The following is a 25,045-nucleotide window of genomic DNA, read 5'->3' as shown; positions in this document are numbered from 1 at the left end:
GATTCAATGGCAATGTTTTTTTTTTTTTTTTTTAACTAGGTTATAGATAGAAGCCTTTGGTACATGAGGCATTATATGCTACTCATTCTACACACATTTTCTGAGAAAGTACTATTTGCAGGCAGTGCGCTAAAGGCAGAAAAATAAAGGAGATTCAGACCTTCCAGTCCTCGACTGCTTCCCTAATGCCATCCCCTGACACTACTGGCCTTAAAATACAATCCTTCAGATTCGTAGAAGTGCTTTCTGGTCCCAGAACGCACCATTTTTTGTACTCCTGGTTCTTTGAGCATACCTTTCCCTGCCTTCTGTGCTTTTCCTGCCATGGCTGCCTGGAGCCCTTCATCTTTTAAGACCAGCTCAAATAAAACCTCTCGGGTGATGCTCTCTACAGAAAGCTCGATAGCACTTGGCATATGGGTCTGCTTAGAATCCCTGTCACCCAGAATTATGACTGCTTACCTGCAGGTCTTCCATCAGCTCTGAGCTCCTTGTCCACTTCTGCCCTGGTCTTCGTCACCTCAGCACTGGCCCGGAGGAGAGGTACTCGGCAAAACATTAAGAATGCTCTCATGGTCCATAAATTGTGGCCAAATTGTGCTGTGCAGTGCTTAAATGTAGAATTTGATGTAGTTTTCATAACATAGAGGCATGATGTATATGTTTCTTTTATGCTACGAGCTGGTAGAAATACTAGTCGTGTGAACTTTCAACCCATTCTCTAAGCTGAACTGAAGTAGCAGAACATACCAAGAACCAAACAAAACAAACCAGCTACCATTGATTTCGACCCATAGTGTCCCTATAGGACAGAGTAGAACTGCCCCAAAGGATTTCCAAGGACAGCTGGTAGATTCGAACTAGTGACCTTTTGGTTAGCAGCCCTAGTGATTAACCATTACACCACCAGGGCTCCAGCAGAACATATTTGGCAATTTTAATTGGTTTTTCAGGATACTGAGATATCAGATTTGATGAGAGAGAAATGATAGTGTTTCACAGAGTTCTTAGGCAGAAAGAAGTATGCCCTAAAGACTTAGAGTTGTATTTATTTCTAAGGTGATTCAATGTCAAAGGTCAGGTATAGTCTTTGCTATGCTATATAGAATAGTTCCGAAGTGGGTCTTAAATTGAGGCGTTCTCCAGTTAGCTCAGAGATATCACAAAGAATGTTGAAGAGGAGGGAGGCTCTCAATATGATACAAAATCTAGGATTTGACCATTCCAAAAAAAGATCTATATAATAATTACAAGAAACAAGATATTACTATTTTTATAATTTCACTTAGTAACTTTGTGAGAAGTCAATGATATTATAACCAGTGTGCTTGCTAGGAAGGATATAACCTTGTAAAAATAGGATTCGGAGCTATTAAATGTCCAAATTTACAAGGCTGAATTGAACTCTTAAAGTTTTTCTTTTAATCAGAACATCATCATGTGATGCGAAAATTTACCTTCTAACCAAACAACCTGTCTCCTGACCTGGTGATGATGCCAGATTAATTGTGCTTTTATGACTTAATGACATTTTTAAATAAATGTCATCAGGCTGGTAACACTCTGCAGAGTTTAAAACTGATAAACATTCAGATAAAAGGTACAGGCATTTGGAAAAGGATAGGAAGAATGGCTGTGCAACTTGAAGAATGTAATCAATGCCACTGAATTGTATGTGTAGAAATTGTCGAATTGGCATATGTCTTGTTGCATACATTTTCACCATAATAGAAAGAAAGGAAGGGAGGGAGGGAGTGAGGAAGGGAGGGAGGGAGGGAGGGAGGGAGGAAGGAAGGAAGGAGGGAAGGAGGGAAGAAAGGAGGGAGGGAGGAAAGGAAGGAAGGAATGAAAAGAAGGAAGAAAAGGGAGGGAGGAAGAGAAAATTAAGAAAGAAAAGAAAAAGAAAGAAAGCTACAGGCATTACTGCCTGGTTTGCTGATGTCTGGTCTATAGTGTTTGTCACAGGCAAGTTTTTTAAAAAGGCATTACGTGGAATGCATTCAAACCAGGTTAGGGTTTCTTCTGGCTGACTTTGAACCTACTTCCTTCAATCCCCTACCAGCAAATGTTTGATTTGCTGTACTTAACATGTCTGGTTGGGGCACAGGGCCTGAAAATTGAAGTTTCAATAGCACAGTAGCATAAAAGTTCATTCTTGAACCTAAAGCTTTTCCTTTAATATTTTGTCTCCCTGAAAATGATCGTATAGAAATGAATTTGAACACACATTAAGCAATTTTTTCACTGTTCTCCCAGGTTTACCAGTCTTTTTAAGTGGCTATAGAAGATGATAACCCTTAATTTGAAAAACTGCCTTTAATATTAGTTAGAACAGGAGAGCACCTAATAAAAACTGTTGAAACAAGCTGATCCTAGCAAAAAGTTTGAGTTTATTTCTAGTCACATCCTAAAAGTATTTTTTTAAATAAAAAATTGACTTAAAATATTTTCATCTTGCACTCTTTAAACCAAAAGACATCAACTTAGAGTGGAGCTAAAGAGAATTTTTAATGGATTGAGATTAAATCTACCATTTTTACCCAGGGAAAATTCCTTCTCATTTAGTCTCAGGCAGACTTGTGTAAAAGGACTATTAAAGTGATGAGCTGCAGTGTTTTGACAAGCACTTGTACTCCAAAAACTTGAAATCTCACTGGAATACAGCTATATATTCACTGGGAGGAAAGAATGCCCTATTTTAAAAACTAGGACAGACCATGTTGATATGGAAAAAAGGAAGCAACTATGTGAACAATACATCTGAAATTAAAGACTGAGTTGCAGGAATCCATATAAAATCAACAGGAAACGTAATTACTCTTTGAAAGTACTCTTGTCCTGTCTTATAGTGCTAAGCGGATTTAAGTAAAAAAAAAAAAAAAGACAAGATATTATTTGTATTCAGAAAACCATTACAAAAACAAGGTTTGGAAAACACAGCAATGATCTGAGAAAAGTTTCATGTTATTGACAGAGAGAAGAGAAAGACCACATTATTAAGGAATATTTTTTTATTTTTCCCCTTGCATGATATAACCTCATATCTCTCTATCTCTTGGAATCTCTCACCTATGTCGCTCTGTCTATTTTATGAGCATAGTAGGAGGTTTAGAGGGAACCCAAAGCCACCACATGATTTTAATAAGTCTACTCCACATTCTCTACCGTGTTTATTTTCCCACTGTTTAATTCCTGATTCTAGCTGGATAAGGATGCTTGCCAAAGCAAATATTCCTTCCTCTGTGTAATAATATTGCTTAGTCTGAAACAGTGGATGATAATGATGATGATGAAATAATGAGTGATAACAATAAATCTTTCAGACCATATATTTTTTAGCAAGAGCCCAATGTAATATGGAACCATCAAAGGTGAATCAATTAGCCTGTGCCAGCCCATTCACACCTCCAGTTCACACATCACACATCACACATTTCTTCTAAGCTATTAACCTGGATGCTCTTGATACTCATTGGGAAATAAAAAAGTTCAGTCTCTTTCCTGGGTTTGCCTGATGTTGAAGGCCATCTTTAGCCTTGTGTGTCTTTCACTGACTCTTTCCATGCTTCTGTGGGAAGACCGTAGTTGATTCAGTGTTTTCCTCAGGAAAAATTATGATCACCAAATCATCTTCAACACATTATAAACCCAGCCACCAAACTTTTTTTCTGTTTCTCTGCTGCAAAGTAGAAGCCAAGACAATTTTGTGTTTAGGATGGTAAGGCCATTGATGGTTTCTTTGAATGAATACCTTTCTGTGAATGTATATGTTTCTTTGAATACATTTTATAAAAATAAAGCAGAACGCACATTTTTACTAGGCTTGTCAAACATCTCCCTTCTCTCCCTACAGGTTTTCCACATTGTCTCTCAAACCCAGAGTGTGAAAACATACATTTAAAAATAACTTCTCACCACTGGTAGAAGAGCATGTATCAGAGTGACTGGTACCAAGTCTCCATTATTGGCTACTTATCTTGCTGGGGAAAGACAAACGTGCACACACCCACGCACATGTTCTCCAGAAAATATACCAGGCACGTGGCCAACAGCAGCTGCTGGCGCTAAACTCATCAAACGCATCATCTTTGAAAACGAGTTCCTTCATATAGATAAATTTACAGGTCATCATGCATAGTTTTCATGGAAACATTTCTCATTCTCAAGAACACACAAGTAGGTAAAAATTAGATTGTTTTCTTACCTTTTAGAAAGCAGGCAAAAGCTATACTGTTGGTGGGATAGTGTACCAAGTAACAGACTTTTGTACACTCTTTCTTACAGGTGGTATACAGTCTACAGGAAAAGTAAATATATAGGTATGTATAAAATAAATGTGCATACAATATTCCTTTTATTTTTTTTCCTCCTTTAGGAGAGGAGGCTGCAATAGAGACCATAGACATTATTCCCAGTCTTTGGTATACCAGTTCACCACAACTCAGGTACCTCTGAACATGGGAGTACTGGTGCCTCTCTGGTTAAAACAGTTGGGTTTACTTGCTTGTGTTGGACCAGCTGAGGGAACCAGGTCAAAAATAATGTATCTATCTGGTCAAGACATTCTTTTCTTCCTGTTGCAATCCCTTTTTTCTCAGCCTAGCCCAGTTATGCTGACCAGCCTGTGTGGTTAGTCCAGAAGGATGAAACAAGTAACAGAATGTTGAGCATGTTAGGGATCCAAACAAATGAAGAAGCAAAACAAAACAAATTAACACAGCATAGGATTGTGTTCCAGAATTTTCTAGGCATCATTACTTGTGTACAGTCAGGTGCTCACATCCATTTTCTAGTAGCCTGTGTTTTGTTTGTTTTTTTTCTGTTGTTATTCTTTTTTTTTTAATCAAATACCTCCTCATATGGATAGCTCTACTAGTTTATGTAATAATTGCTTTCTTTGAGAACAGCACAAGTTTTTATTTATTATTTTCCTAAAAAAATGTAAAATGGTAGTAAAAACACATCAGGATAAAACTTAAATTTAAAATGCCTTCTTTTAGAATTTACATCATAGGTGCAAATCATCACTACCCTAACATGAGATTCTTTGCCATACAATGCGTTCATTGGCTTAAACCAGTCTTTTATGTAGTATTTGTCCAGGCCTTATCTCAGACAGGTTCAGATTATCAGCCCCACATCCCTACATCCAAGGAAGGGGGTGTGGTCCAGGCTGCCCACCTGCCTGCCACCTCCAGTTACCGCTGCCCTGCCTACATAAACAATCTATAACTGGCCTAGCTAGTTGTAGTGTCTGTCTGCACTGCCTGTGGGCCATTGGCTTAGAAAATGGATGTAAACTTATGACAAAGGTAGCTTAAGGCTACTCAGCATTATGCACTGTGATCCTCTATAAAGGAGAGCATCCGACCAGAGGATAATTCACAGAGTATTTTCTGGTTCCAATCAGTCCAGGTAAGGAAGGTAGCAGTCCTTATTCACCCATCCCAATGAAGCCATGCTGCCTCTTAGTTAACATCATCCATCCAACTGTAAAACAACCATGGTGGCCATCAGTAAGCCAAGGCCCAAGCACAACCAAGTCCTCCTGTTTATCTGGCATCTACAAGTTTGCCATGAACATACATATGCCAAGTCAGCAGTGGAAAGTGCAAGGAAATGTGCCAAATTCAGGACGCAGGTAGAAGAACCAGAGTTTGGGGGGTCCGTTCCAACTCAATGGCAATGGGTTCTTCTTAGAAAGGGAGGCTGAGAAGGCATCATCTTGACCAGACCTAAAGCTATCCAGGTTAGGTGAGGCCCTTCTGATGTCCAGCAACAGAACTTTCAGTTGTATAAATAAAAAATTGAATGCAGAGCTACACTCCTATTCACTCTGGGCTTGCTGTATTTCAATCTGAGTGCAGAGACCAGCAAGCATTGGTCCAACCCTGAATATCTAATAAGTCAGTAGTACACGGATAAATTAAAATTTTGAGGTTTTCTTTTTTTTTTTGTTCAATACAGAAGGGAGTTTGTCTTTCAAATAACTGGAATTTAACTAGTGAAACAACCTATAAGGAAAATTCAACTTGTTAGGGAAAATCAGACAGTGCTAGAGCAGTTTTAATTTTTGCCCCTATGAAGTCAACAAGCAAATTCATTGGTATGTGGACATGTAGCTGCACTGTGGGGTTGGATGAGTAAAAGCACACATGCATCAGATGGCAAACTGCAATGATGGACCAGCATTGTAATAATGAAGACATTGAAAGCTGAAATACATTGAGACTAAGGGCTGGAGGATAACAATGGATAAGGGAATATTCCTGTTAATTTGCAAGGTACACTACAACCTCCACTTCCTCTCAGATACTGCCTTTCAAAAAACAGTGTGCAGAATTTCTCCATTGGAAAGACATGGCATTTTTTCAAGTGCATGGTCTGTGTGTTTGTTTATTTTTGACCAGAAAACTTAAATCCACCAAGTAATTCCTTCATCTCTGTTATCCAAGGTCAGAAGTTGGAGATTATTTGAACTACTCTTGGTATTAAATAGAATGTAATAATAATGTTTCCTGTCATCAGAATAGTCTTGTTGTCTGTTTTCATTAATCAGAGTTTCTCACTACTTCTCTTTCCCCATATATACATAAGTTTTTGCATTGCTAGGGACTGGTTTTCCAAGTATAATGGCTATCTATGATATTATTCTTTCCATATTAGTGATTCATTTTTGGGTCATTTTAAATGACGATTATATGGATTTTTGTCTCAGGTCAAATATTGTATATACCTTTAAGTAGACTTTGTCCCGGATCAGCATCAATGCAAAAATTTGGGGAGCTAGTTCCAATGTGGGCTCAGATGAATGATCTTAGAATGAAATCTTTTCCTGTTAAGATACACTGATTTCTAGAAGTATGCTGTTCAACATAGTAGCCACAAGCCACAGTTGGCTATTAAAATTGAAATTATTTAAAACAAAGTAAAATTTAAAAAAAAATTTTTTTCTGTTGAATAGCCTTATTTCAAGTGCTCAATAGCTATATCTGTGATATGGGACATTTCCATCATTGCAGAAGGTTCTATTGGACAGCTTTCATGAGGTTAAGGTCTTTCGACTCCTCTTCAAGTCCTTTGAGATCTGGGTCATCAGAAACCCCAATGTTTGGAGGTACATGAATCTCCTCCTGTGGTTCAGCAAGTAACTAGTCCAAGTCTTTATGATGTTTTAGGGAGTGTCTACACAATACCAAAACGGTAAAATACACATATATCTTTTAGATTACTTGCAAGACAAAGTTCCTATTTAATTTCATTTCTTTCTGAACTATTTGTCTTGGTTTTGTGTAGACACCATAACAACAGTGAAAACAAAATCAATAACACTTGTTTAAGGGAAAGGTACCAAATGAATTCCAAGTAGAATCATTGCTGTGATTAACATAGATAATTAAATATTTGAATATTTAAATTGTAAGATATGGCCTCTACCTGGGCAGCCTTCTTTGATCTCAGATTCCTCCTTTCTTTGTAGACAACACAGCAAGCAAAATACATTTCACAGCACATTTATTTGAGGAATCTGCCACCAAACATCATTATATTCTGTATATACAAGCTGTATTACCAAAGGGGTCAAAAATTGATTTCTGCATTGAAATTATGACATGTCACACACATCCTAAGAAACACAGTAGCAAAAAGGAACAAGCATGGGTTTTAGCCTAACCTCTGCTGCTTCTGTAGATGTGTGACTTTATTTATGTCACTTAATCTTGCTAAGCCTCAGTGTCTTCAGTAAAATGAGAATAATAATACCCAGTCTACCAAATTCTTATGAAGACTATAGAAGAGCTTCTGTTCAAAACACTCGGCATAGTAGCTGTTTCAAAAGGTAGTTGATGCTTGTATTAGTATTTCAACAACCACTGTCTTACCCCAAACAGCTTCAACAAGGATTAGGCCTAATTGTTAAAAGTTAGCAATGGTCGAAATGTTGTTTGAAAGCTAATATTTTAAATAGCATAATATTGAATTAATTGCCCAAATTCAATACTTCTAAGTCAGCCATTTGGTTTTCAATACACACAGACTTTTGACCATAATTTCTGTTTATTGATCCCAGGCAGTATCTAGATTATTTTGTATAAGCTTGTATTTGTGTGTAGACAGATATAAATGCAAAGCTGTTATTGGAATGTCACCAGGGTAAGGATTTTGTAGAATGCAAATCTGGAAAAGGGTCACAGAATAAAAAGCTATAAAAGATATGAATATCAATATAGGTATATTTATGTGTGTGTGTATGTATATATATGATGCACAAATATGTTCATGAAAATATTTCCTTTTGGGAATCAGGCTCATTTGCTGCACGGTGTTCAGTGTATCTTTTTAACTGGACTGTCATATCTACAAAACCAAGTACACTGAAATGTACTTTTAAAAAAGTTTTGTGGCCTTTTTTGTAATGGAAGCGAATTAATACCTAATGTCTCATTAATACATTATTTACTAGCCACATGATAGTTATAACACAGACAATATTACTTCTATTTATATAAGAAGATGCTGAGCTTTAGAAAAGTTCAGTAACTCTCCCAAAGTCACACAGCCAGTAAGGTAGTGGCTTGGGTTTGAGTCCAAGTCCATCTCAACCCAAAAGCTCTTCCTGTATCACAACAAATATCACAATAGTTCTCCATTAACTTCCTTTCCTCTCCATTGACCAGGTGCTTTGGAGCCATAAGAACAGAGCCTCTACACCCATTCCGATTCTCCTTTCTCTCCCTGTGTTCCTTCTCCTTCCTCTGGCCTGGCCCCCAAATATCTGCTACTGAAAAGTCAAAGTGAAACCCACAGTGTTGTTAATTAACCTGTGTTATGTCTCCGTATTTTCAAAGTGTTTCACAATTTTCAATCAACCAACTATTTAGAAATGGAGATGGGCCATGTTTATGGATCTCTGCACAGTATTTGTCAGGACCAAGCTTTTCATTTTAAGAGATTCCTCACTTATTTTTAGGGCAAAAAGAATTATCTCAGTGTATTTAAAATAAAGGCTCCTTTCCTCTTGGCATTAAGTCTTTGGCTACAACAAAATCAGTTCACAACTGAAAAATAATATGTCTTAAATGACTTAATGAACCATCTGAAAACCCCTCTACCTTTAAAACAGAAAATGTCCTGAGCAGTTGAATCTGTTTCATTTTATATAGAACTGGTCTAAATATTCTTGGGAAACAAATCCTGGAAGCTGTATTTTTAGCCTGAAATTCACTTTTACCACTACATTTTTAATAAAATCAGCAGTTGGGAATTCTATGCACTTAATGTCTGAACTGGTCTTGTTATTTTACAAAGTGATGCCTGTAAGTCCATCTTATTTTGGGTCATTTGCAAGGGTCACTAAAGACTACCCAGGGTGTTGCAGATATTCCATGTAGAATCTCAAATCTGACATTTCATCCTTTATCCCATCCATAAAGTTTAGTCTTTCCTGGTGAAGCCCCTCTGCAGTAGTGTGGTAGATGTAGCTCCCACATGGTGATGCCATTAGCATGGTAGTACCTGGCCCTGTATACTTAGATGAAAGTTTGCCAGTCTTATTCAATATTTTGTGTGTGTCTGTGTGTGTGTATGCATTTTCCCTTAGCATCCCTGCTTAGTAAAGAATAATAATTTTCTTCACATTCACTTGACAGTGGAAAGAAGTTCTCAAATATTCCAATCTCATTCCTATTGCTATACTTCAATTATGTGTGAAAGTTCTTGTTTCTCTAAAGGAATGGAGCAAGAAAGGTGGCTTACAACCCGACAAGTATATTTATGTCAACGGGAGAATTTGGTATCAAAGGAAAGGGGAGCTTTTACACTTCCAAAGCAGAGCCCCTTAAGGTTTTTTTCCAGCAGCGAGAAAAAAGAAAACAGTGGCATGAATGAGTCAAAGTCAGAAGAGCAGAAGTTAGTATTTACCAAGGCAACCCAACCATAAGATAAGAATGGCCACGCTATTTCTGCAAAGAAAGGCAAACACACACCACCTTTTCTAGGGTGAGTAAAATAAAAGGAAAGGAGAGTTACTTACTGTTTGGGTCTACGTTTTCACAGAGTTCTGTCTTTGCCTCACCATTGGGTCTGTCACTGGGTTTGTGTGACAGCCGCGATGACATGGTGGCTGCTGTGACTACCGCCTTGAAGCTTCGCTTCCGTTTCTGGACATTGAGCTCGGGGTGGAAAATGATGATGTACACTTTCGGCATGTATAGCATCCCCAGCGCCACTGACGCACTTAGGTTCATGGAGATTGTAAGTGTGGTAGTTTGTATGTAGAGCTAGGAGACACAACACACAAGACACTATTACAAATCAAATGACCGCAGAGGGAGTCTGAACACTTAAAGTGATGTCAAGAATGATTACATGGCTTGGGAGGGAAAACAGCAGTCTCCAGGGACTTCTGATAAAAAGGAAGACAGAATGACTGTACGTTTACTGGAATATTTATGTGTAGACTAACTGACTGAATGGCACTGGATGAACCCATGCACTTGTTTGCCCTGGAGAAGCTTCCTACATGAAAGTTCAGAATAGGCTTCCATGAAGTGCCTTTAATCAGACTTGCAGCTGAATATGAGACAAGAAGATTATAGAATCTATATTCTCAAGTAAGGGGTGGTTATTTTTTATCCCCCACATACACTCAGAAGGGTTAATATACTATGATCTCTTGCTACACAGAGAAGGCTTTATATCAATATATGTCTCTTTTTGTATCATTTTTAATGAGAGTGCACCCTCACCATAACCTACAAAATAGTGAGTTGAATTTCTCTCAAAATTAACCCCTTCTTGCTTAATTATTTTTTACAAAACACCAATGACAAGGGACCCAAGATCCAAGGACACTGGCTTGATCATTCTTTCTGCATTGACAAACTGCTCGTAGGATGCAAAACCTTGTTCTGACACTGCCTTGTTTATCAGTTTAGATGGTGATCCATAGCTGTCCTTGTCTTCTTTTGCTTCCTGGAGAAATCAGAAGGGCAACCACTTACTTGTCCTCCAATGTGTTAAATCATTGCTGTGGTGGTATATTTGAAAAGGAGATGGTTGAATGATGTGGGGAGTTGTAAGATCAACAAAGGAAAAATTAAAGACAACTTGCCTTGGTTGAGTTGTGTTTGGGAAGTGCCTTATGACAGAGCCCCCCATATGCTCAGGCATGTTCGTGTTTTGAATGATCTCTAAACACTAGATATCATGGCCTTTTATGTCAGTGGAAAGCCTAGTTCCCTGATATTCCACAAGAATGCCTCCATGGACTTCCCCCTGCTCATTTTCCACCAATTTCATCCTCTTTCTCCCCAGGGCTCTATCCACTCCATCAGACCTTGAATAAGCTGCACTCCCTTCTACCACAGACCTTTATACACGCAGTTTTTTTTTTTTTTTCTTATATATGATGTTCCTCCCTTGCTTTAGAGAATCCATGCCAGCTGCCTTCATGCAAAGCCTCTTTCTCAAGTCTAGGCCAGCTTTTTACTCATACATGCTCAAAGAACTGTCCTTTGGCATGGATCTTAGTTTGTAATTATACTTTTATTACTCTGATCATTAGACAGCCCATCTCCTAGACTAGGCCATGAGTTCCATGAAGGCAGGAACCTCGTCTCTGTGTCTGCAGTGCTGGGCAAATGGACACTTGAGGCATATATGATGGATAGGCTCACTGGTTTTGTATAATGGACACCTTCATCCTACCTATAACTTACTTTCTCTAAACATAAAATAATTTTTACATATTTGCTTCCTGGCCAATTCTGATCTTAATTCTTCAAAATAAGGCCCCAGTAAAAAAATCAAACTAGACTTTTCTGTCTGGTCTGGACACAATACAATTTTCCTACAAACATTAATTTGAATTTGTATGTCTGTGAATAGTCAAAAGGAGCTGCCAGCTTCAGTCTCTATAACACATAATGAATGCAAAACAGAAAGACAAAACAATATTGAATTAATGATCCCTCTTGATTGTGAATTAGACCATATTTTAAAAGCTCCTCTTTTCCTATTAGAATACATTTGGACTTTCATATCTATCCCGCCCTGTTAGGTTACACTCTTTGAGAAAGGCTTACCACGGTCACAGGGCTTTCTGGACTCTAGACAACGGTCCTTCCTTTCCTCATGTCACTGCTATCACCCTATTAATGACAGCTTTGCAAACCATGGTCAAGCCAGTTCAAGAGAGGAAGGGGGTTATATGCTGATCCATGTGATATTAGGTTTTGTTTCTGTTTCTCTGCTGAAACCAGCAAATTTTGCATCTGAAGAAATCATAAAGTTTTTGCTTTGTTTTGTTTATTACTTACATACAACTACAAATAATACATTTGTAATATGCACGTATGTGTGTGTATGTAATAGGTATGTGTATATATACAGACTTTTTTTTAATCAAAGACTGTTCAGGATGATTATTTTATGGAGGGTTTAATTTCCTTGTTTTCAAACTAGAGCCCATCAAGGCTTTGATATTTTGTTTGGAAAATTTTTGCAGTCTCTGGTGACAATTCAGAAGTATGTGAAAATCCAAGATGAATGTCATTGACCAAATTTCTACCCCCAGAACCCTCCTTACATAGTAAAGTGGTTGAGAATGAGGAGCCTGGGACTACTCTCTCTGAATTCAATTCCTATTTACTAGGTTTGTGGTCTTGGGCAAGGTCTTTCTCTTCTCTATGCCTCAGTTTCTTCATCTGTAAAATGAGGATGCTAATAATACTGGTGGTTAAATATGCTAATATTGGGAAAGTGCTAACACTGGCATGTAGTAAGTACTAGGTAAATATTTTTTAAATGAGTATATAGGTGTAAAGATATGGAGACTTCAGTTTACAGGGATCTCCGGGATACTGGTCCATAGGATCATACCCCGCAAAGTCCTAGGAGAGAAACTAAGCTGCTGTTTCTTTAGTCCTCGATGGGAGGTTCACCTTAAGGCTCTAATTTTTTCATCCCTGTGTCCCCTTTAGCACACTCTTTAAGCCAATTTTTGTTGTTCTGAGCCGCCATGAGTCAGCCCTTCACTCATGACAGCGCTACATGCAACCATTCCTGCACCCTGCCCGTGATTAGTTGCAGCTTGGTCCTTTATGATCTATAGGGTTTTCAATGGCTGCTTTTCAGAAGTAGATAACCAGGGCTTTCGTCCTAGCCCATCTTAGTCTGAAAACCCCGCTGAACCCTTTTCAGCATAATAGTAACACACACACCTCCACTGATAGGCGGGTGGTGGCCATGCATGAGGTGCATTGGCTGGGAATCAAACTCGGGTCTCCTGCATAGAGAAGGTGAGTATTCTACCACTGAATCACCACTGCCTCACTCTAGCTTATTACAACTCACTGCAGCGTATTTATTTTCAGTCACCTTGATGTTCCTATTTTACCTGATGCTTACTCTATACATGGGGGAGCTATGAGTCAGAATCGACTTGAAGGCGGTGGGTTAGAGTTTTTTGTTTGTTTGTTTACTGTATACTATATTACTTTGTCTGATCTTAGGTATTTCATATCATTTTACTTTATCCTCCTTAAAAATTCTTTAGAAATGTAAAGGATCTGGTGATTATTATTAGTCCTCGCCCTCAAAGCTCAGTAGTTCCTGTGAAGACAGTTTGCTGAGGTCAAGCCTCTCCTTCAGGGCTGGCTTTCAGTTGAGCCTAATCCCATTCTGGCTGTCTGTCCCAAATGGAGAAAAACGCTTCCCTCACTTTGGCCACTAGTGATGGCTGAGGCTTGTAGGAAAGACCAGATTATCTTGGAATTTCCATGTGTTTTGATAATTAAGCCTTAATTTTATCATCAACCTAAATGAACTTCTAGAATCCAGTTTTTGCTCCAGGGTTGAATATGGTTTCTCTAACATGCACCATGAATAATTCAGATTTTTTAACTCCAGAGGATTTAGGCAAGGAATTCAGTCAAGTCAGAGAAGAGTTTTGCACAATATTGCAGAAAAATAATTTCTCAAAGTCTGATTCATGGAATCCTTGGCAATTACTATTCCCTCTGTCTCTGGTTTCCTCGACTACAAAATGGAGATAATAACGGTGCCTATCTCATATGGTGGTTGCGAAGATCTGTTTAATAAATGTATGAAGAGTGCTTAGCAGAGTGCCTGGGAAATACATGGTCATGAAATGTTAGCTGCCAATGTTTATATCCTGCCAGGTTAGGTTGTTGGGGGGTAGATCTCAGGTTAAGACATTCTCTGTCATAACTTTCATATGTTTAAACTTCTCACACGTGTTATTGATTAACTAGTTTTAATATCTTAAAAAAAATCTATTCATGACTAAAGAAGAACCAGTTTCCCTCAAGTGACTCAGACTCATGGTGACCCCATATGTGTCAGAGTAAAATTGTGCTCCATAGGGTTTTCAATGGCTGATTTTTTGGAAGTAGATTGCCAGGCCTTTCTTCTGAGGTGCCTCTGTGTAAACTCAATTCTCCAACCTTTCTGTTAGCAGTCAAGCACGTTAACCTTATGCACCACCCAGAAATTCCCAAATACCGGCAAGTATATTAATAGAACACACGGGTATTTGCTTAGTTCAGTGCCAGGCTGGGCTCTCAGCAGAATCTGCTCAATGGATGTTCTCATCTAAAAGTCACAAAAGAAGAACTCAATGAGCACGAAGTGCTACATTGAGGGTGAAAAGAACAGTGGCCTCTCATGGTAGGTGTCCACTTTTCACCCAACAATGCGAGATACCTTGTTTCAACATACCTTGGTGTAGCCGTTAGTGTTCGTTGCGTTCTCCTTGCCTGACTTAGATTACTCAGAGCTAAGAAATTAGACAAATTGTTAGATAGTGCTCATAAGCAGCTTTGACTGAAATTTGCCAATCCTTTTTAAGTTTCAGAATCAGTTTAACTGAAGGTTGTTCTGAAAGATTGCAAGGCAAGCTCTTAATAGTTACAATAGTGACAGGTTTTAGGCTTTGAAAATCATAACATCCTCAACACCTGTTATGGATTGAATTGTGTCCCCCAAAAATGCCTTCAACTTGGCTAGGACATGATTCCCAATATCTTGTGATTGTGCACAATTTCGTGATCTGATGTGATTTCCCTATGTGTTGTAAATCCTACCTCTATGATGTTAATGAGGCAGTTATGTTAATAAGGCAAGACTGAAATCTATAGGGTTAGGTTGTATCTTGAGTCAATCTCTTTTGAGATACAAAAGAGAGAATCAAACAGAGAGGTAAGGGGCCTGATGCCACCAAGAATGAAGAACCAGGAGGACAGTATGTCTTTTGGACCTGGGGGTCCTGTGCTGACTGGGAGAAGATTGATGACAAGGATCTCCCCCCAGAACCAAGAGACAGAGAAAGCCTTCCCCTGGAGCTGGCACCCTGAACTCACACTTGCAGCCTCCTAGACTGTGAGAGAAGAAATTTCTCATTGTTAAAGCCATCCACTTATGGTATTTCTGCTATAGCAGCACTAGAAAACTAAGACAATACCACTCAGAGAAATAAAAAGAAAAAGAAAGAAAGTAAAGAAAAATTCACTGAGCACAGGGATGCATACAGAACTATTACGAAAAACCCACTTTTAGATTTTTGAGTTCATCTAGTGTCATTACTACTAATATCTTTAATAATAAATACATGCTATAAAAATAAACTGACAGCATGTTTATACTAAATTATTACTTTTATTTATATGAAAATTCAATTAGAAAAAGAGTTCTGGGCTTTTATTTTGTGGGGGGATAGGGGATGTAAAACCATCGATATAGATTAACTTGTGACCATGTGCTACAAATTCACCAAGTTGTATTTTCCAGAATGGCTGCATGTGAGATACACTGATTCTTACTTTTCGACTTCTTGTTCACTCATCCACATGTTAGCACACCATTTTTACTGAGCTACCTGGGCCTGCATTGGCCCAGGCACCAGGCACACAATGGTGATTATGACAGGCATGTTCTCTGACATGAAAGAGATGCATTCTAGTGGCAGAAGGGAGGGGATAAAGGAAGTAAACTTACAAAATGCATAATGCATTAATTGCTCACCACAGCTTTGTTTTTAACATTATACATTGGCCCCTACTGTTCTCACTGTTGGAACGTCCTTTGCTCATCTGCTCTGCATGCAGAACCGTGCTTATATTTGAATGTTCAATTGCAATGATGCCTTCCACATAAAGCATTTTCCATCGCCCAGTTGGAGTCCCTGAGTGGTGCAAACAGTTAACGCGCTTGGTTGCTAGCCGAGAGACTGGAAGTTAAAGTCCACCCAGAGGTACCTCAGAAGAAAGGCCTGGTAAACTACTTCTGAAAAATCATTTGTAAACTGCAGAGCATAATTTCACTCTGACCCACATGTGGCTGCATGAATTGGGGTCAACTCCATGGCAACTGTTTTTCTTTTTTAACCTCCCAATCAGGATATTTATTTGACCCTTTCACAAGTTACAACTCCATAAACCTTGTGTCCTTAGGACAATATAGTCAATTCTGCCGCCAGGCGCTCCTCGGAAACTCCGTGGGGTAGTTCTACTTTGTCCTACAGGGTCGCTATGAGTCGGAATCGACTTGACGGCACTGGGTTTGGTTTGTTTTTGTGGTTATAACACTTGTATTGAAAATGCAAATCCATCCCAACAAGAGTGATAAAGTAGGGAGCCACTTGACTATAATGTGGATTTCTTGTTTGCTAACGTGTGATTTTTTTCTTCTGGAAACACTAGGTGAGTACTGTAAACTGGCCCAGCTGAAACAAGCTGTGTGGGAATACACAAAACACATACCCACACCTCAAACATCTGACAGCTACTCATTGGTATGCATTTCATAACCATTTAATATGTGCAAACTCATGCTACAATTTTTTATTAGGCTTCTATCCCCCCTCCCTTTTTTATGTGTTTTTTTTTTTTTTTTTCCCTAACATGATGGAATTTTTCAGTGTTGTATCACTAACCCCATTTTCCCCATAAGCTAGCTCTGTGGTTTTTATTGTACCATTTTGCATAGCATAGTGATTTTTAAGAACACATATGTCATTTTATAGCAAAATTGACTAAACATGATGTCCACCACAAAGCAAACACTCATTAAATTCTGCACTTGAACAAAAAACTTTGTACTTGTTTTTATTAGCTGTAGGTTTTTTGGGTTTTGGGTCATGGCATTTGCCTTTGACTCAGGGCGACCCCATACACAACAAAATAAAACACTGCCCGGTCCTGCGCCATTCCCATGATCAGTTGCAAATCAGACTACTGCGATCCACATGGTTTTCATTGGTGGATTTTTGGAAATAGATCACCAGGCCTTTCTTCCTAGTTCATCTTAGACTGGAAGTTCTGCTGAAAGCTATTCAGCATCATAGCAACGCTCAAGGCTCAACTGAGAGACAGTTGTAGTTGTGCATAAGGTACATCGGCCAGAATCAAACCCAGGTCTCCCACATGGAAGGCAAGGATTCTACCACGAAATCACCACCACTCCCAAAGCATCAGGTATGGCAAATATCCTTGGCATACGGCATTTCAAGGAAAGCTACTATTTATAGTCCATTATTAGTATTTTCCTTTTGAATTACTTGCATGTCCCAGTTTCCTTATTCTTAGAATAGAGATAATAATTGCACCCGTACTATAAGAGTGTTCTTGGGGGTCAAATGAATTGACAACTGTAAAATATACAGAACTTTGCTCAGCATGTGGTAACCATTCAATAAAAGGTGTTGCTATCATTGATTTGTTTATTCGCTGTAACAGAAAATAACTTGTTTTCTATATTTTTGTTTTCCATATAGTCTTAATAAATTTTTAAATGATTATCTTTCTTAGGTAAACCATTTGAATAAAAGACTCTTTTAGGGAAAAATTATTTTAAGTTCGTTTCTAGTTTGTCTGAAAATATACTCATATCCCTATTTCATCTGTCATTGACTATTTTATGAGAACTAACCAATTTTTTAAATTCTCAGGTGACAGTTAAGAATTGGGAAATGAAGGTTTTAATGAAATCTTTAGGTGGGATGGTGTGAACTTTCATCCTTTTCATGACATTTCAAAAGTCTGTTTAACACAAATGAAAAAATGTAGCTGATACAGCCACAGTAAAGAGGAAATTTAGGTTTTTATCTGATGAATATTTGAAACACTCATACAGCTAAAATGAAATAAAAAGTTCCCGGCAGTTAAAATCAGTATTTTCTATCCTCACCATTTGCACCTGTTGCTTCATGATGACAGTGACCATATTTTTCTGAAATAAATAATGACATGGTTGGGAAAGGGACAGAAAAATTTCAACTGTAACTTCTTCAGCCACCCAGAGGATCAACATACTGAGACCTTTTGTTAGGTCTGTAATAATACGTGATACTAGAAGGATGAAGGATTTGGTATAGTGATGGGGGGAAATATATATATACATACATATATATGTTTTTCAAGGTGGGATGACCCTACACTTCCTAGAAAGGTGGTTTAAGGAAAAGAACAAGGTCTTTGTTGTTAACTTATTTCAAATCTTGTCCATGGGTTGTTGGCTGATGACCCTGGGCAAGTTATTTCACCTCTCTGGCAAGTGATGGAGCCCTGGTGGTACAGTCATTAAGAATTTGGCCGCTAACCAGAAGGCTGGTAGTTTGAATCTACCGGCCACTGCTTGGAAACCCTATGAGGAATTTCTACTCTGTCCTGTAGGGTTGCTATGAGTCAGAATTTACTCGATAGCAATGGTTTGGTTTTTGGCAAGTGATAGGACAAAGATCCAATCCAGGCAATTTGTTACCAGAGTATCCAATACTAAATCCTACCTCATTCTACTATCAGCACCACCATGGAGACCTTCTCACTGTTCTGAAGAGTAAAGGAAGTCATGTGAGAAAATAGTTATCATATTTCATGGCTTATGGTAGGTGCGAGGAAATAAAAGTGTCATTATTATAGTAGATGGTCCTGTATTCTGCACGTAATTTTCATGCTATTCTATTTAAGCATACTATTTCATGTACTTCGGACTTGTTATCAGGGTACACCAGTCCCTGGAGAAGGACATCATGCTTGGTAAGGTAGAGAGTCAGTAAAAAAGAGGAAGACCCTCAAGGAGGCAACTAACACAGTGGCTGCAACAATGGGCTCAAACATGATAACGATTGTGAGGATGGTTCAGGATTAGGCAGTGTTTTGTCCTGTTGTACACAGGGTAACTATGAGTCAGAATGTACTTGATGACACCTGACAACAACAACAACAGTTTTGAGTAGGTGATAGAAAGAGGGATAGAGAGATGTGTACGGATAAATACATACAAAACACACACACACACGCACACACACACGCACACAGGCACCAAAAAATGTGGGGCATGTTCTGTGGGACAGGCAATCTGGTCATAGCATTATAAATAACGGAGGCAACTAGATGATTATTGGACAAGACCCAGTTTTACTGTGTTTTGTTTTTCTCATTTAATATCTCCCGGCAGACATGATACGTCTGCATACAATTGCATTATTTATTTGGATAGCCATTAAGACAAGCTCCAGGTGAATGTAAATTGGTTTCTGGAGTATGAGAAAAGTGATTATGTCGTGCTGGAAATCACCTCCACCTCAGTAGTTTGCTCTTTTGACCAGAGGCCCAATGCTCTGTCTATTCCCACATAGCATAACCAGAGAAGTGTTATTCCAATTGACTGCATTCTTGGGAAACTCAGTGTGCCACTCTTCGTGCCATACTAATGAGGCGCAGGCAATCTCAATAGCCCCTTCTTCCAGGCAAGTCACTTCTAATCTTGCTGGACACTTTAAATGTGGCCTATACATCCATGGAGTCGCCATGAGTCATAATCAACTCAAAGGCAACTGGTTTGGTTTTTGTTATACACACAGTGATATATAGGACTTCCCTCCACCACCAGCCCCACTGGCCTCTCAGTTTTGATTTCAATATTTGCCCTTGTCCAACTGCCAAGGAGGAGCTTTGGTCTTTTATATAGCCAGTACTAGCACTATTTATTCTGTTTTATTATCTAAAAGGTTATTTGCCATTCCTGCTGGTTTGAGAGCCCAAAAACCATTAGGTCTTTGCCTTGCAGTGATTTAATATACAACGGCAAAGTGTTTTCCCCACAGCTGGCTTGGAGAGACATGCTTCTGCCACCTTCCATTGCCTCCCTTTGAATCTGGGCCATGTTCATTAAGACTGAACCTAACAGCCCTTTTGTAGGAGGCAATGTCAGATTCTTTATTATAATGTGAACATACAGGCTATTCCTCACTGGGGAATGTAAGAGGTAATACACCATGATGTTCTATATTTTTCTGAAAGTCAACCAGTGGGTTTAAAATAATAAAGTTTAAGCTTAAAGTATTCAGTTTCTAACGATATCATTTAGAATATCCCATTTATATAAGTGGGAAGCTATCTAAACTCACCAACATTTAAAGTCATCTTTATCATTCTAATGAACATAAAAAAGACAAGACTCAAATGAAAATACTGATTTAAAATTAATGGTTAAAAAAGAGAGATGCCCTTTGCATTTCTTGAGCATAGTCAATGCATTTTAAGTTGGACTTCTAAAGTGAATACTGAAATTGGGATCAAGAGTGTCATTGACAAGAAGACAAAGTCAGACTCTCACAAAAACAAAGTGTGTTCTTATCCCAGCTTTCAAAGCCATAGACAATGGCTTTCTACTTTGATGGATTTTGATTATCTTAATTATCCCAGCTTTCTCTTTCCTCTTATTAGTTCTGGCTATTATTTTTGTTGATCTTCCTCTGTTCCTTTTTGGACTATTTCTTTTACATCTTACTGCTGACCAATTATAGCACACTTCCTGCCCTTTACTTCCTTCCTTTCACTTTGTACTGTTGTTAGTTGCCATCAAGTTAATTACAACTTATGGTGACCCCACGTATAACAAAACAAAATATTGCCCTATTCTGCACCATCTTCACAATTGTTGGTATGCTCAAGTTAATTGTGGCAGCCACTGTGCATTCTGAGTGCCTTCCAGCTAGGTGGCTCATTTTTTAGCACTATATTGGATAGCATTCTGTTGTGATCCATAGGTTTCTATTGGCTTATTTTTCTGGAAGTAGATCATCTTGCCTTTCTTCCTAGTTTTTCTTAATCTGGAAGCTCCACTAACTCTCCACCATGGGTGACCCTGCTGGTATTTGAAATACCAGTGGCATAGCTTCCAAGTGGCAACATGCAAGCAACCACAGTACAACAAATTGACAGAGAGATGGTGGTCACCTTGTACCAGACCATGTTTGACCCTCTATATGTCTTTCCTTCTGTGCTCTTCCATGGCAACCAGAGTGGTGATCATGGATGGAAGAAGGCCCCCTCAAGTCTGCCCTGACAGGTATGCTGTGGCATGCACTAGCCTATGTGCTGAACCATACCTCTGGCTGACGGGCAAATAGCATCAACAGACAGAACCTAGGCTAGTCGAACTGCCTATCTTGAGGTGACTGTGTGCTCTGAACACCACTTTTAGGTACTCAGTTGTATGATAGGTTAAGCCCAAAAGGAGCAAATGATTGTAATGAGACTGGTAAGGAAGGTGTAGACAAATAGTCACTTAGCCTATGTCCCTAAATGCAATAGTGAAGGCTGTGTAACTGGGCAGGGAGATACCACCTATCCTGCCAGGAGAGACAGAATGAAGGGAATCGAATCTGGCCAAGGAGAAGAGGCTGAGTGCTTCAAAGTTTTTTTCTTTTCTTTTTTACTATACTTTTTTTTTTTTTTTTTTTTTTAGATGATGAAGGTTTACAGAACAAACTAGCTTCTCATCAAACAGTTACTGCACACATTGTTCAATCATGTCAACACTCTCCCTTCTCAACCCTGGGTTCCCTATTACCAGCTTTCCTGTTCCCTCCTGACTTCCAGTCCCTGCCCCAGGGCTGGGGCACTCCTTTAGTCTTGTTTTGCTCCACGGGCCTGTTAAATCTTTGGCTGAAGGGTGGGCCTCAGGAGTGATCTCATTACTGAGCTGAAAGGGTGTCGAGGGCCATACTCTCAGGCTTGTTCAGTCTCTGTCAGGCCAGCAGGTCTGGTCTTTCTTTTGGAGCTAGAATTTAGTTCTACATTTTTCTCCAGCTCTGTCCAGGACCCTCTATTGTGATCCCTATCAGAGTAGTCAGTGGTGGTAGCCGGGCAGCATCTAGTTTTACTGGACTCAGCCTGGTGGAGGCCGTGGTAGATGTGGTCCATTAGTCCTTTGGACTAATCTTTCCCTGTGTCTTTAGTTTTCTTTGTTGTTCCTTGCTTCCAAAGGGGTGAGACCAGTGGAGTATGCTAGATGGCTGCTCACAGGCTTTTAAGGCCCCGGATGCTACTCATCAAAGTAGAATGTAGAACATATTCATTATAAACCATGTTATGCCAATTGAGCAGATGTTGCCAGAGACCATGGTCCCCACAGCCCTCAGCCCAGCAGTTCGGTCCCTCAAGGAGTTTGGTTGTGTCTATGGAGCTACTATGACCTTGCCTTGTACAGGTTGTGCTGGCTTCCCCAATATTGTGCACTGTCTTACCTTTCACCAAAGTTTCTACTTATCTATTAAGAGATTTTCCATCCTTACTCCTCTCCTCCCTCATAACCATCAAAGATTGTTTCTTTTTGTGTGTAAACCTTTTCATGAGTTTTTACACTCGTGGTCTCATACAATATTTGTCCTTTTGTGATTGACTTATATCACTCAGCATAATGCCCTTCAGATTCATCCATGTTGTGAGATACTTCACAGATTCATCATTGTTCTTTATCGTTGTGTAATATTCCATTGTGTGTATGCACCACAGTTTGTTTATCCATTCATCTGTTGATGGGCATCTAGGTTGTTTCCATCTTTTTACTATTGTGAACAATGTTGCAATGAACATAGGCGTGCATATGTCTATTCCTGTGATGACTCTTATTTCTCTAGGATATATTCCTAGGAGTGGGATTGCTATATCATATGGTATTTCTATTTCTAGCTTTCTAAGGAAGCACCATATTAGTTCAAAGTTTTGATCTTCCCTTCACAAGATCCATTTTCTTTTGCTTTTGTTTCTAAGGTCTTGGATCAGAAATCTAAAAAGTACTGTATCTTGAAGGCTTGTAGTCTGGTCTCCAATGTCATCTCCTCTGAGGCTGCCCTATAACCATTCCTAGACTCCTTATCCGACCCATGTCTCATTTTTCTTTAAAATTGGACACTAAGAGCAAGAGTATTGGGGGCTCCGGCCATCCTGCCTGCATTAGCATAACTTCCCACCACACTTAAGACAAAGATAAAAATTCTTAACATGGCCCAATGAACTCTGCAAGGCCCTCCTTCTGCCTTCCCTCACCTCTGTCTCTTGCATGCACCATGCGACCTTCAGTCTCAAGGCCTTTGCACATACTGTTCCCTCCGTTTTTGATGCTACTTTTACCTATTTTGCATCTAGCTACCTCTTACCCATCTTTCAGGTCTTAACCTCACTCAGGATGCCTTTTGTTCCGCAAATCTCAATTATGCCCTTCTTGTTTTACTTGCTTATGGACGTGTTATATTTTTTCATTGCATTAATCACAATTCCTGATTGTTCATTTATGTTTTTATTTAATGTGCCCCCTTTCTAGACTATATGTTCCCTGAGAGTAGGAACCATATTTTTTGAATTACTGTACAGCTCCTGGCTATATAGGAAATGCTCAATTGATAAGGGCTGAACAAATAAATGAAAAACCCTGGTGGTGCAACGGTTAAACACTTGGTTGCTAACTGAAAGGTTGGCGGTTCAAACTCATCCAATGATTCCTCAGGAGAAAGAGCTGGAGACCTGTTCCTCTAAAGATTACAGCCTAGAAATCTCTGTGGGGTAGCTCTACTCTGTCACATGAGGTCGATATGAGTCAAAAATCTACTCAATAGCACCTAAAAACAACAAGCCAAGAGTGGAGTCCCTGGGTGGTGTAAACTGCTAACATGCTCGGCTGCTAACCAGAAGGTTGAAAGCAGTAAAGTGTGTGATCAAGTGAACTAGAATTGGAGCCAAGAATTCAGGAAATCTGGATGTAGCTGCAGGCTCTGCCACTTGCTGATGGTGGAATTCCTGAATTCCTGACTCCAATTCTAGTTCACTTGTCACACATTTTACTATTCTTGTCTTTACCAGTTGCCAGCTGCCACTGGGTTGACTTCAATTCATGGTGACCCTAGGTGTGCCCGAGAAGAGTTGTGCTCCATATGGGTTTTCAATGGTTGATTTTTCAGAGGTAGATTGCCAGGCCTTTCTTTGGAGTCATCTTTGGGTGGACTTGAACTTTCAACTTTCAGATTAGCAGCTGAGCATGTTAACTGTTTGCTCTCTGCTCTCAGAACTTTGCTTATGCCTATGCCTTTCCCTGGTATGAAGCCCTGGTAGCACAGTGGTTAAGAGTTCAGTTGCTAACCAAAAGCCTGCAGTTCGAATCCACCAGCTGCTCCTTGGAAACCCTATGGGGTGGCTCTACTCCATCCTATAGGGTCGCTGTGAGTAGGAATTGACTCGACAGCAATGAGTTTGTTTTTTTTTTCCCCCAGTATGTTTCCCCACCCCACCCACCTTGCTATCTTCTATTCATCCTTTACATCTCAAGTATGATATCCTCAGCCAAAAGAATTCTAATGAAGACTAGGTAATACTGTATTGCTATAAGCTCCCAAAGCAGTCATCACAATTCACATCTAAAAATTATTGTGTGTGTGTGTGTGTGTGATTAATGTCTATCTCCCCCACCCAGGAAGAATGCCTGTTTAGCTCACAGATATATCCCCCATACCCAGCCCTGCAGGTGGCAAATAGAGGGGCTTAACTGATACTGTAAGGAAGGAACTCTTGGGCATGCAAAGGTAGAGATTCCATTTACACTCTTTGACTCCATCCCTGGCATTATCACAGAGAACATAGGGTCAAAAAAGTCCCTGACCAGAGAGAAGAAAGAACGTGACATTCCATTCCCTTGAAGACTACTTGTGGAACTGACCCAAGGGAGAAGGGGTGAAAAGTAGTGCCCT

At 39.3% G+C, this 25,045-nt stretch overlaps 1 protein-coding gene across 2 annotated transcripts in view; it reads right to left on the bottom strand.

The window, feature by feature from the left end:
• Window positions 1–417: 417 nt before the first annotated feature.
• The window catches only part of GRM7 (glutamate metabotropic receptor 7), a 1,070,009-nt gene continuing 1,045,381 nt past the window's right edge, over window positions 418–25,045 (bottom strand). Inside the window, exons 9-11 of one of the 2 annotated variants that reach the window (XM_049862738.1) lie at window positions 10,034–10,280; window positions 4,205–4,296; window positions 418–610 (exon numbers count right to left, since the gene is read on the bottom strand). In XM_049862738.1, the coding sequence (XP_049718695.1) occupies window positions 4,226–4,296; window positions 10,034–10,280 (318 nt within the window). In that variant the 3' untranslated portion in view covers window positions 418–610; window positions 4,205–4,225. Of the gene's footprint in view, window positions 611–4,204; window positions 4,297–9,958; window positions 10,281–25,045 lie in introns of those variants that run through there. The other variant, XM_049862739.1, reaches the window with a different exon arrangement.

This window comes from Elephas maximus, chromosome 20 (genome assembly GCF_024166365.1).
Source record: "Elephas maximus indicus isolate mEleMax1 chromosome 20, mEleMax1 primary haplotype, whole genome shotgun sequence".
Taxonomy (NCBI): domain Eukaryota; kingdom Metazoa; phylum Chordata; class Mammalia; order Proboscidea; family Elephantidae; genus Elephas; species Elephas maximus.
Note: the sequence above shows the minus strand (reverse complement) of the source record. Positions and strands in the feature narration are given on the sequence as shown.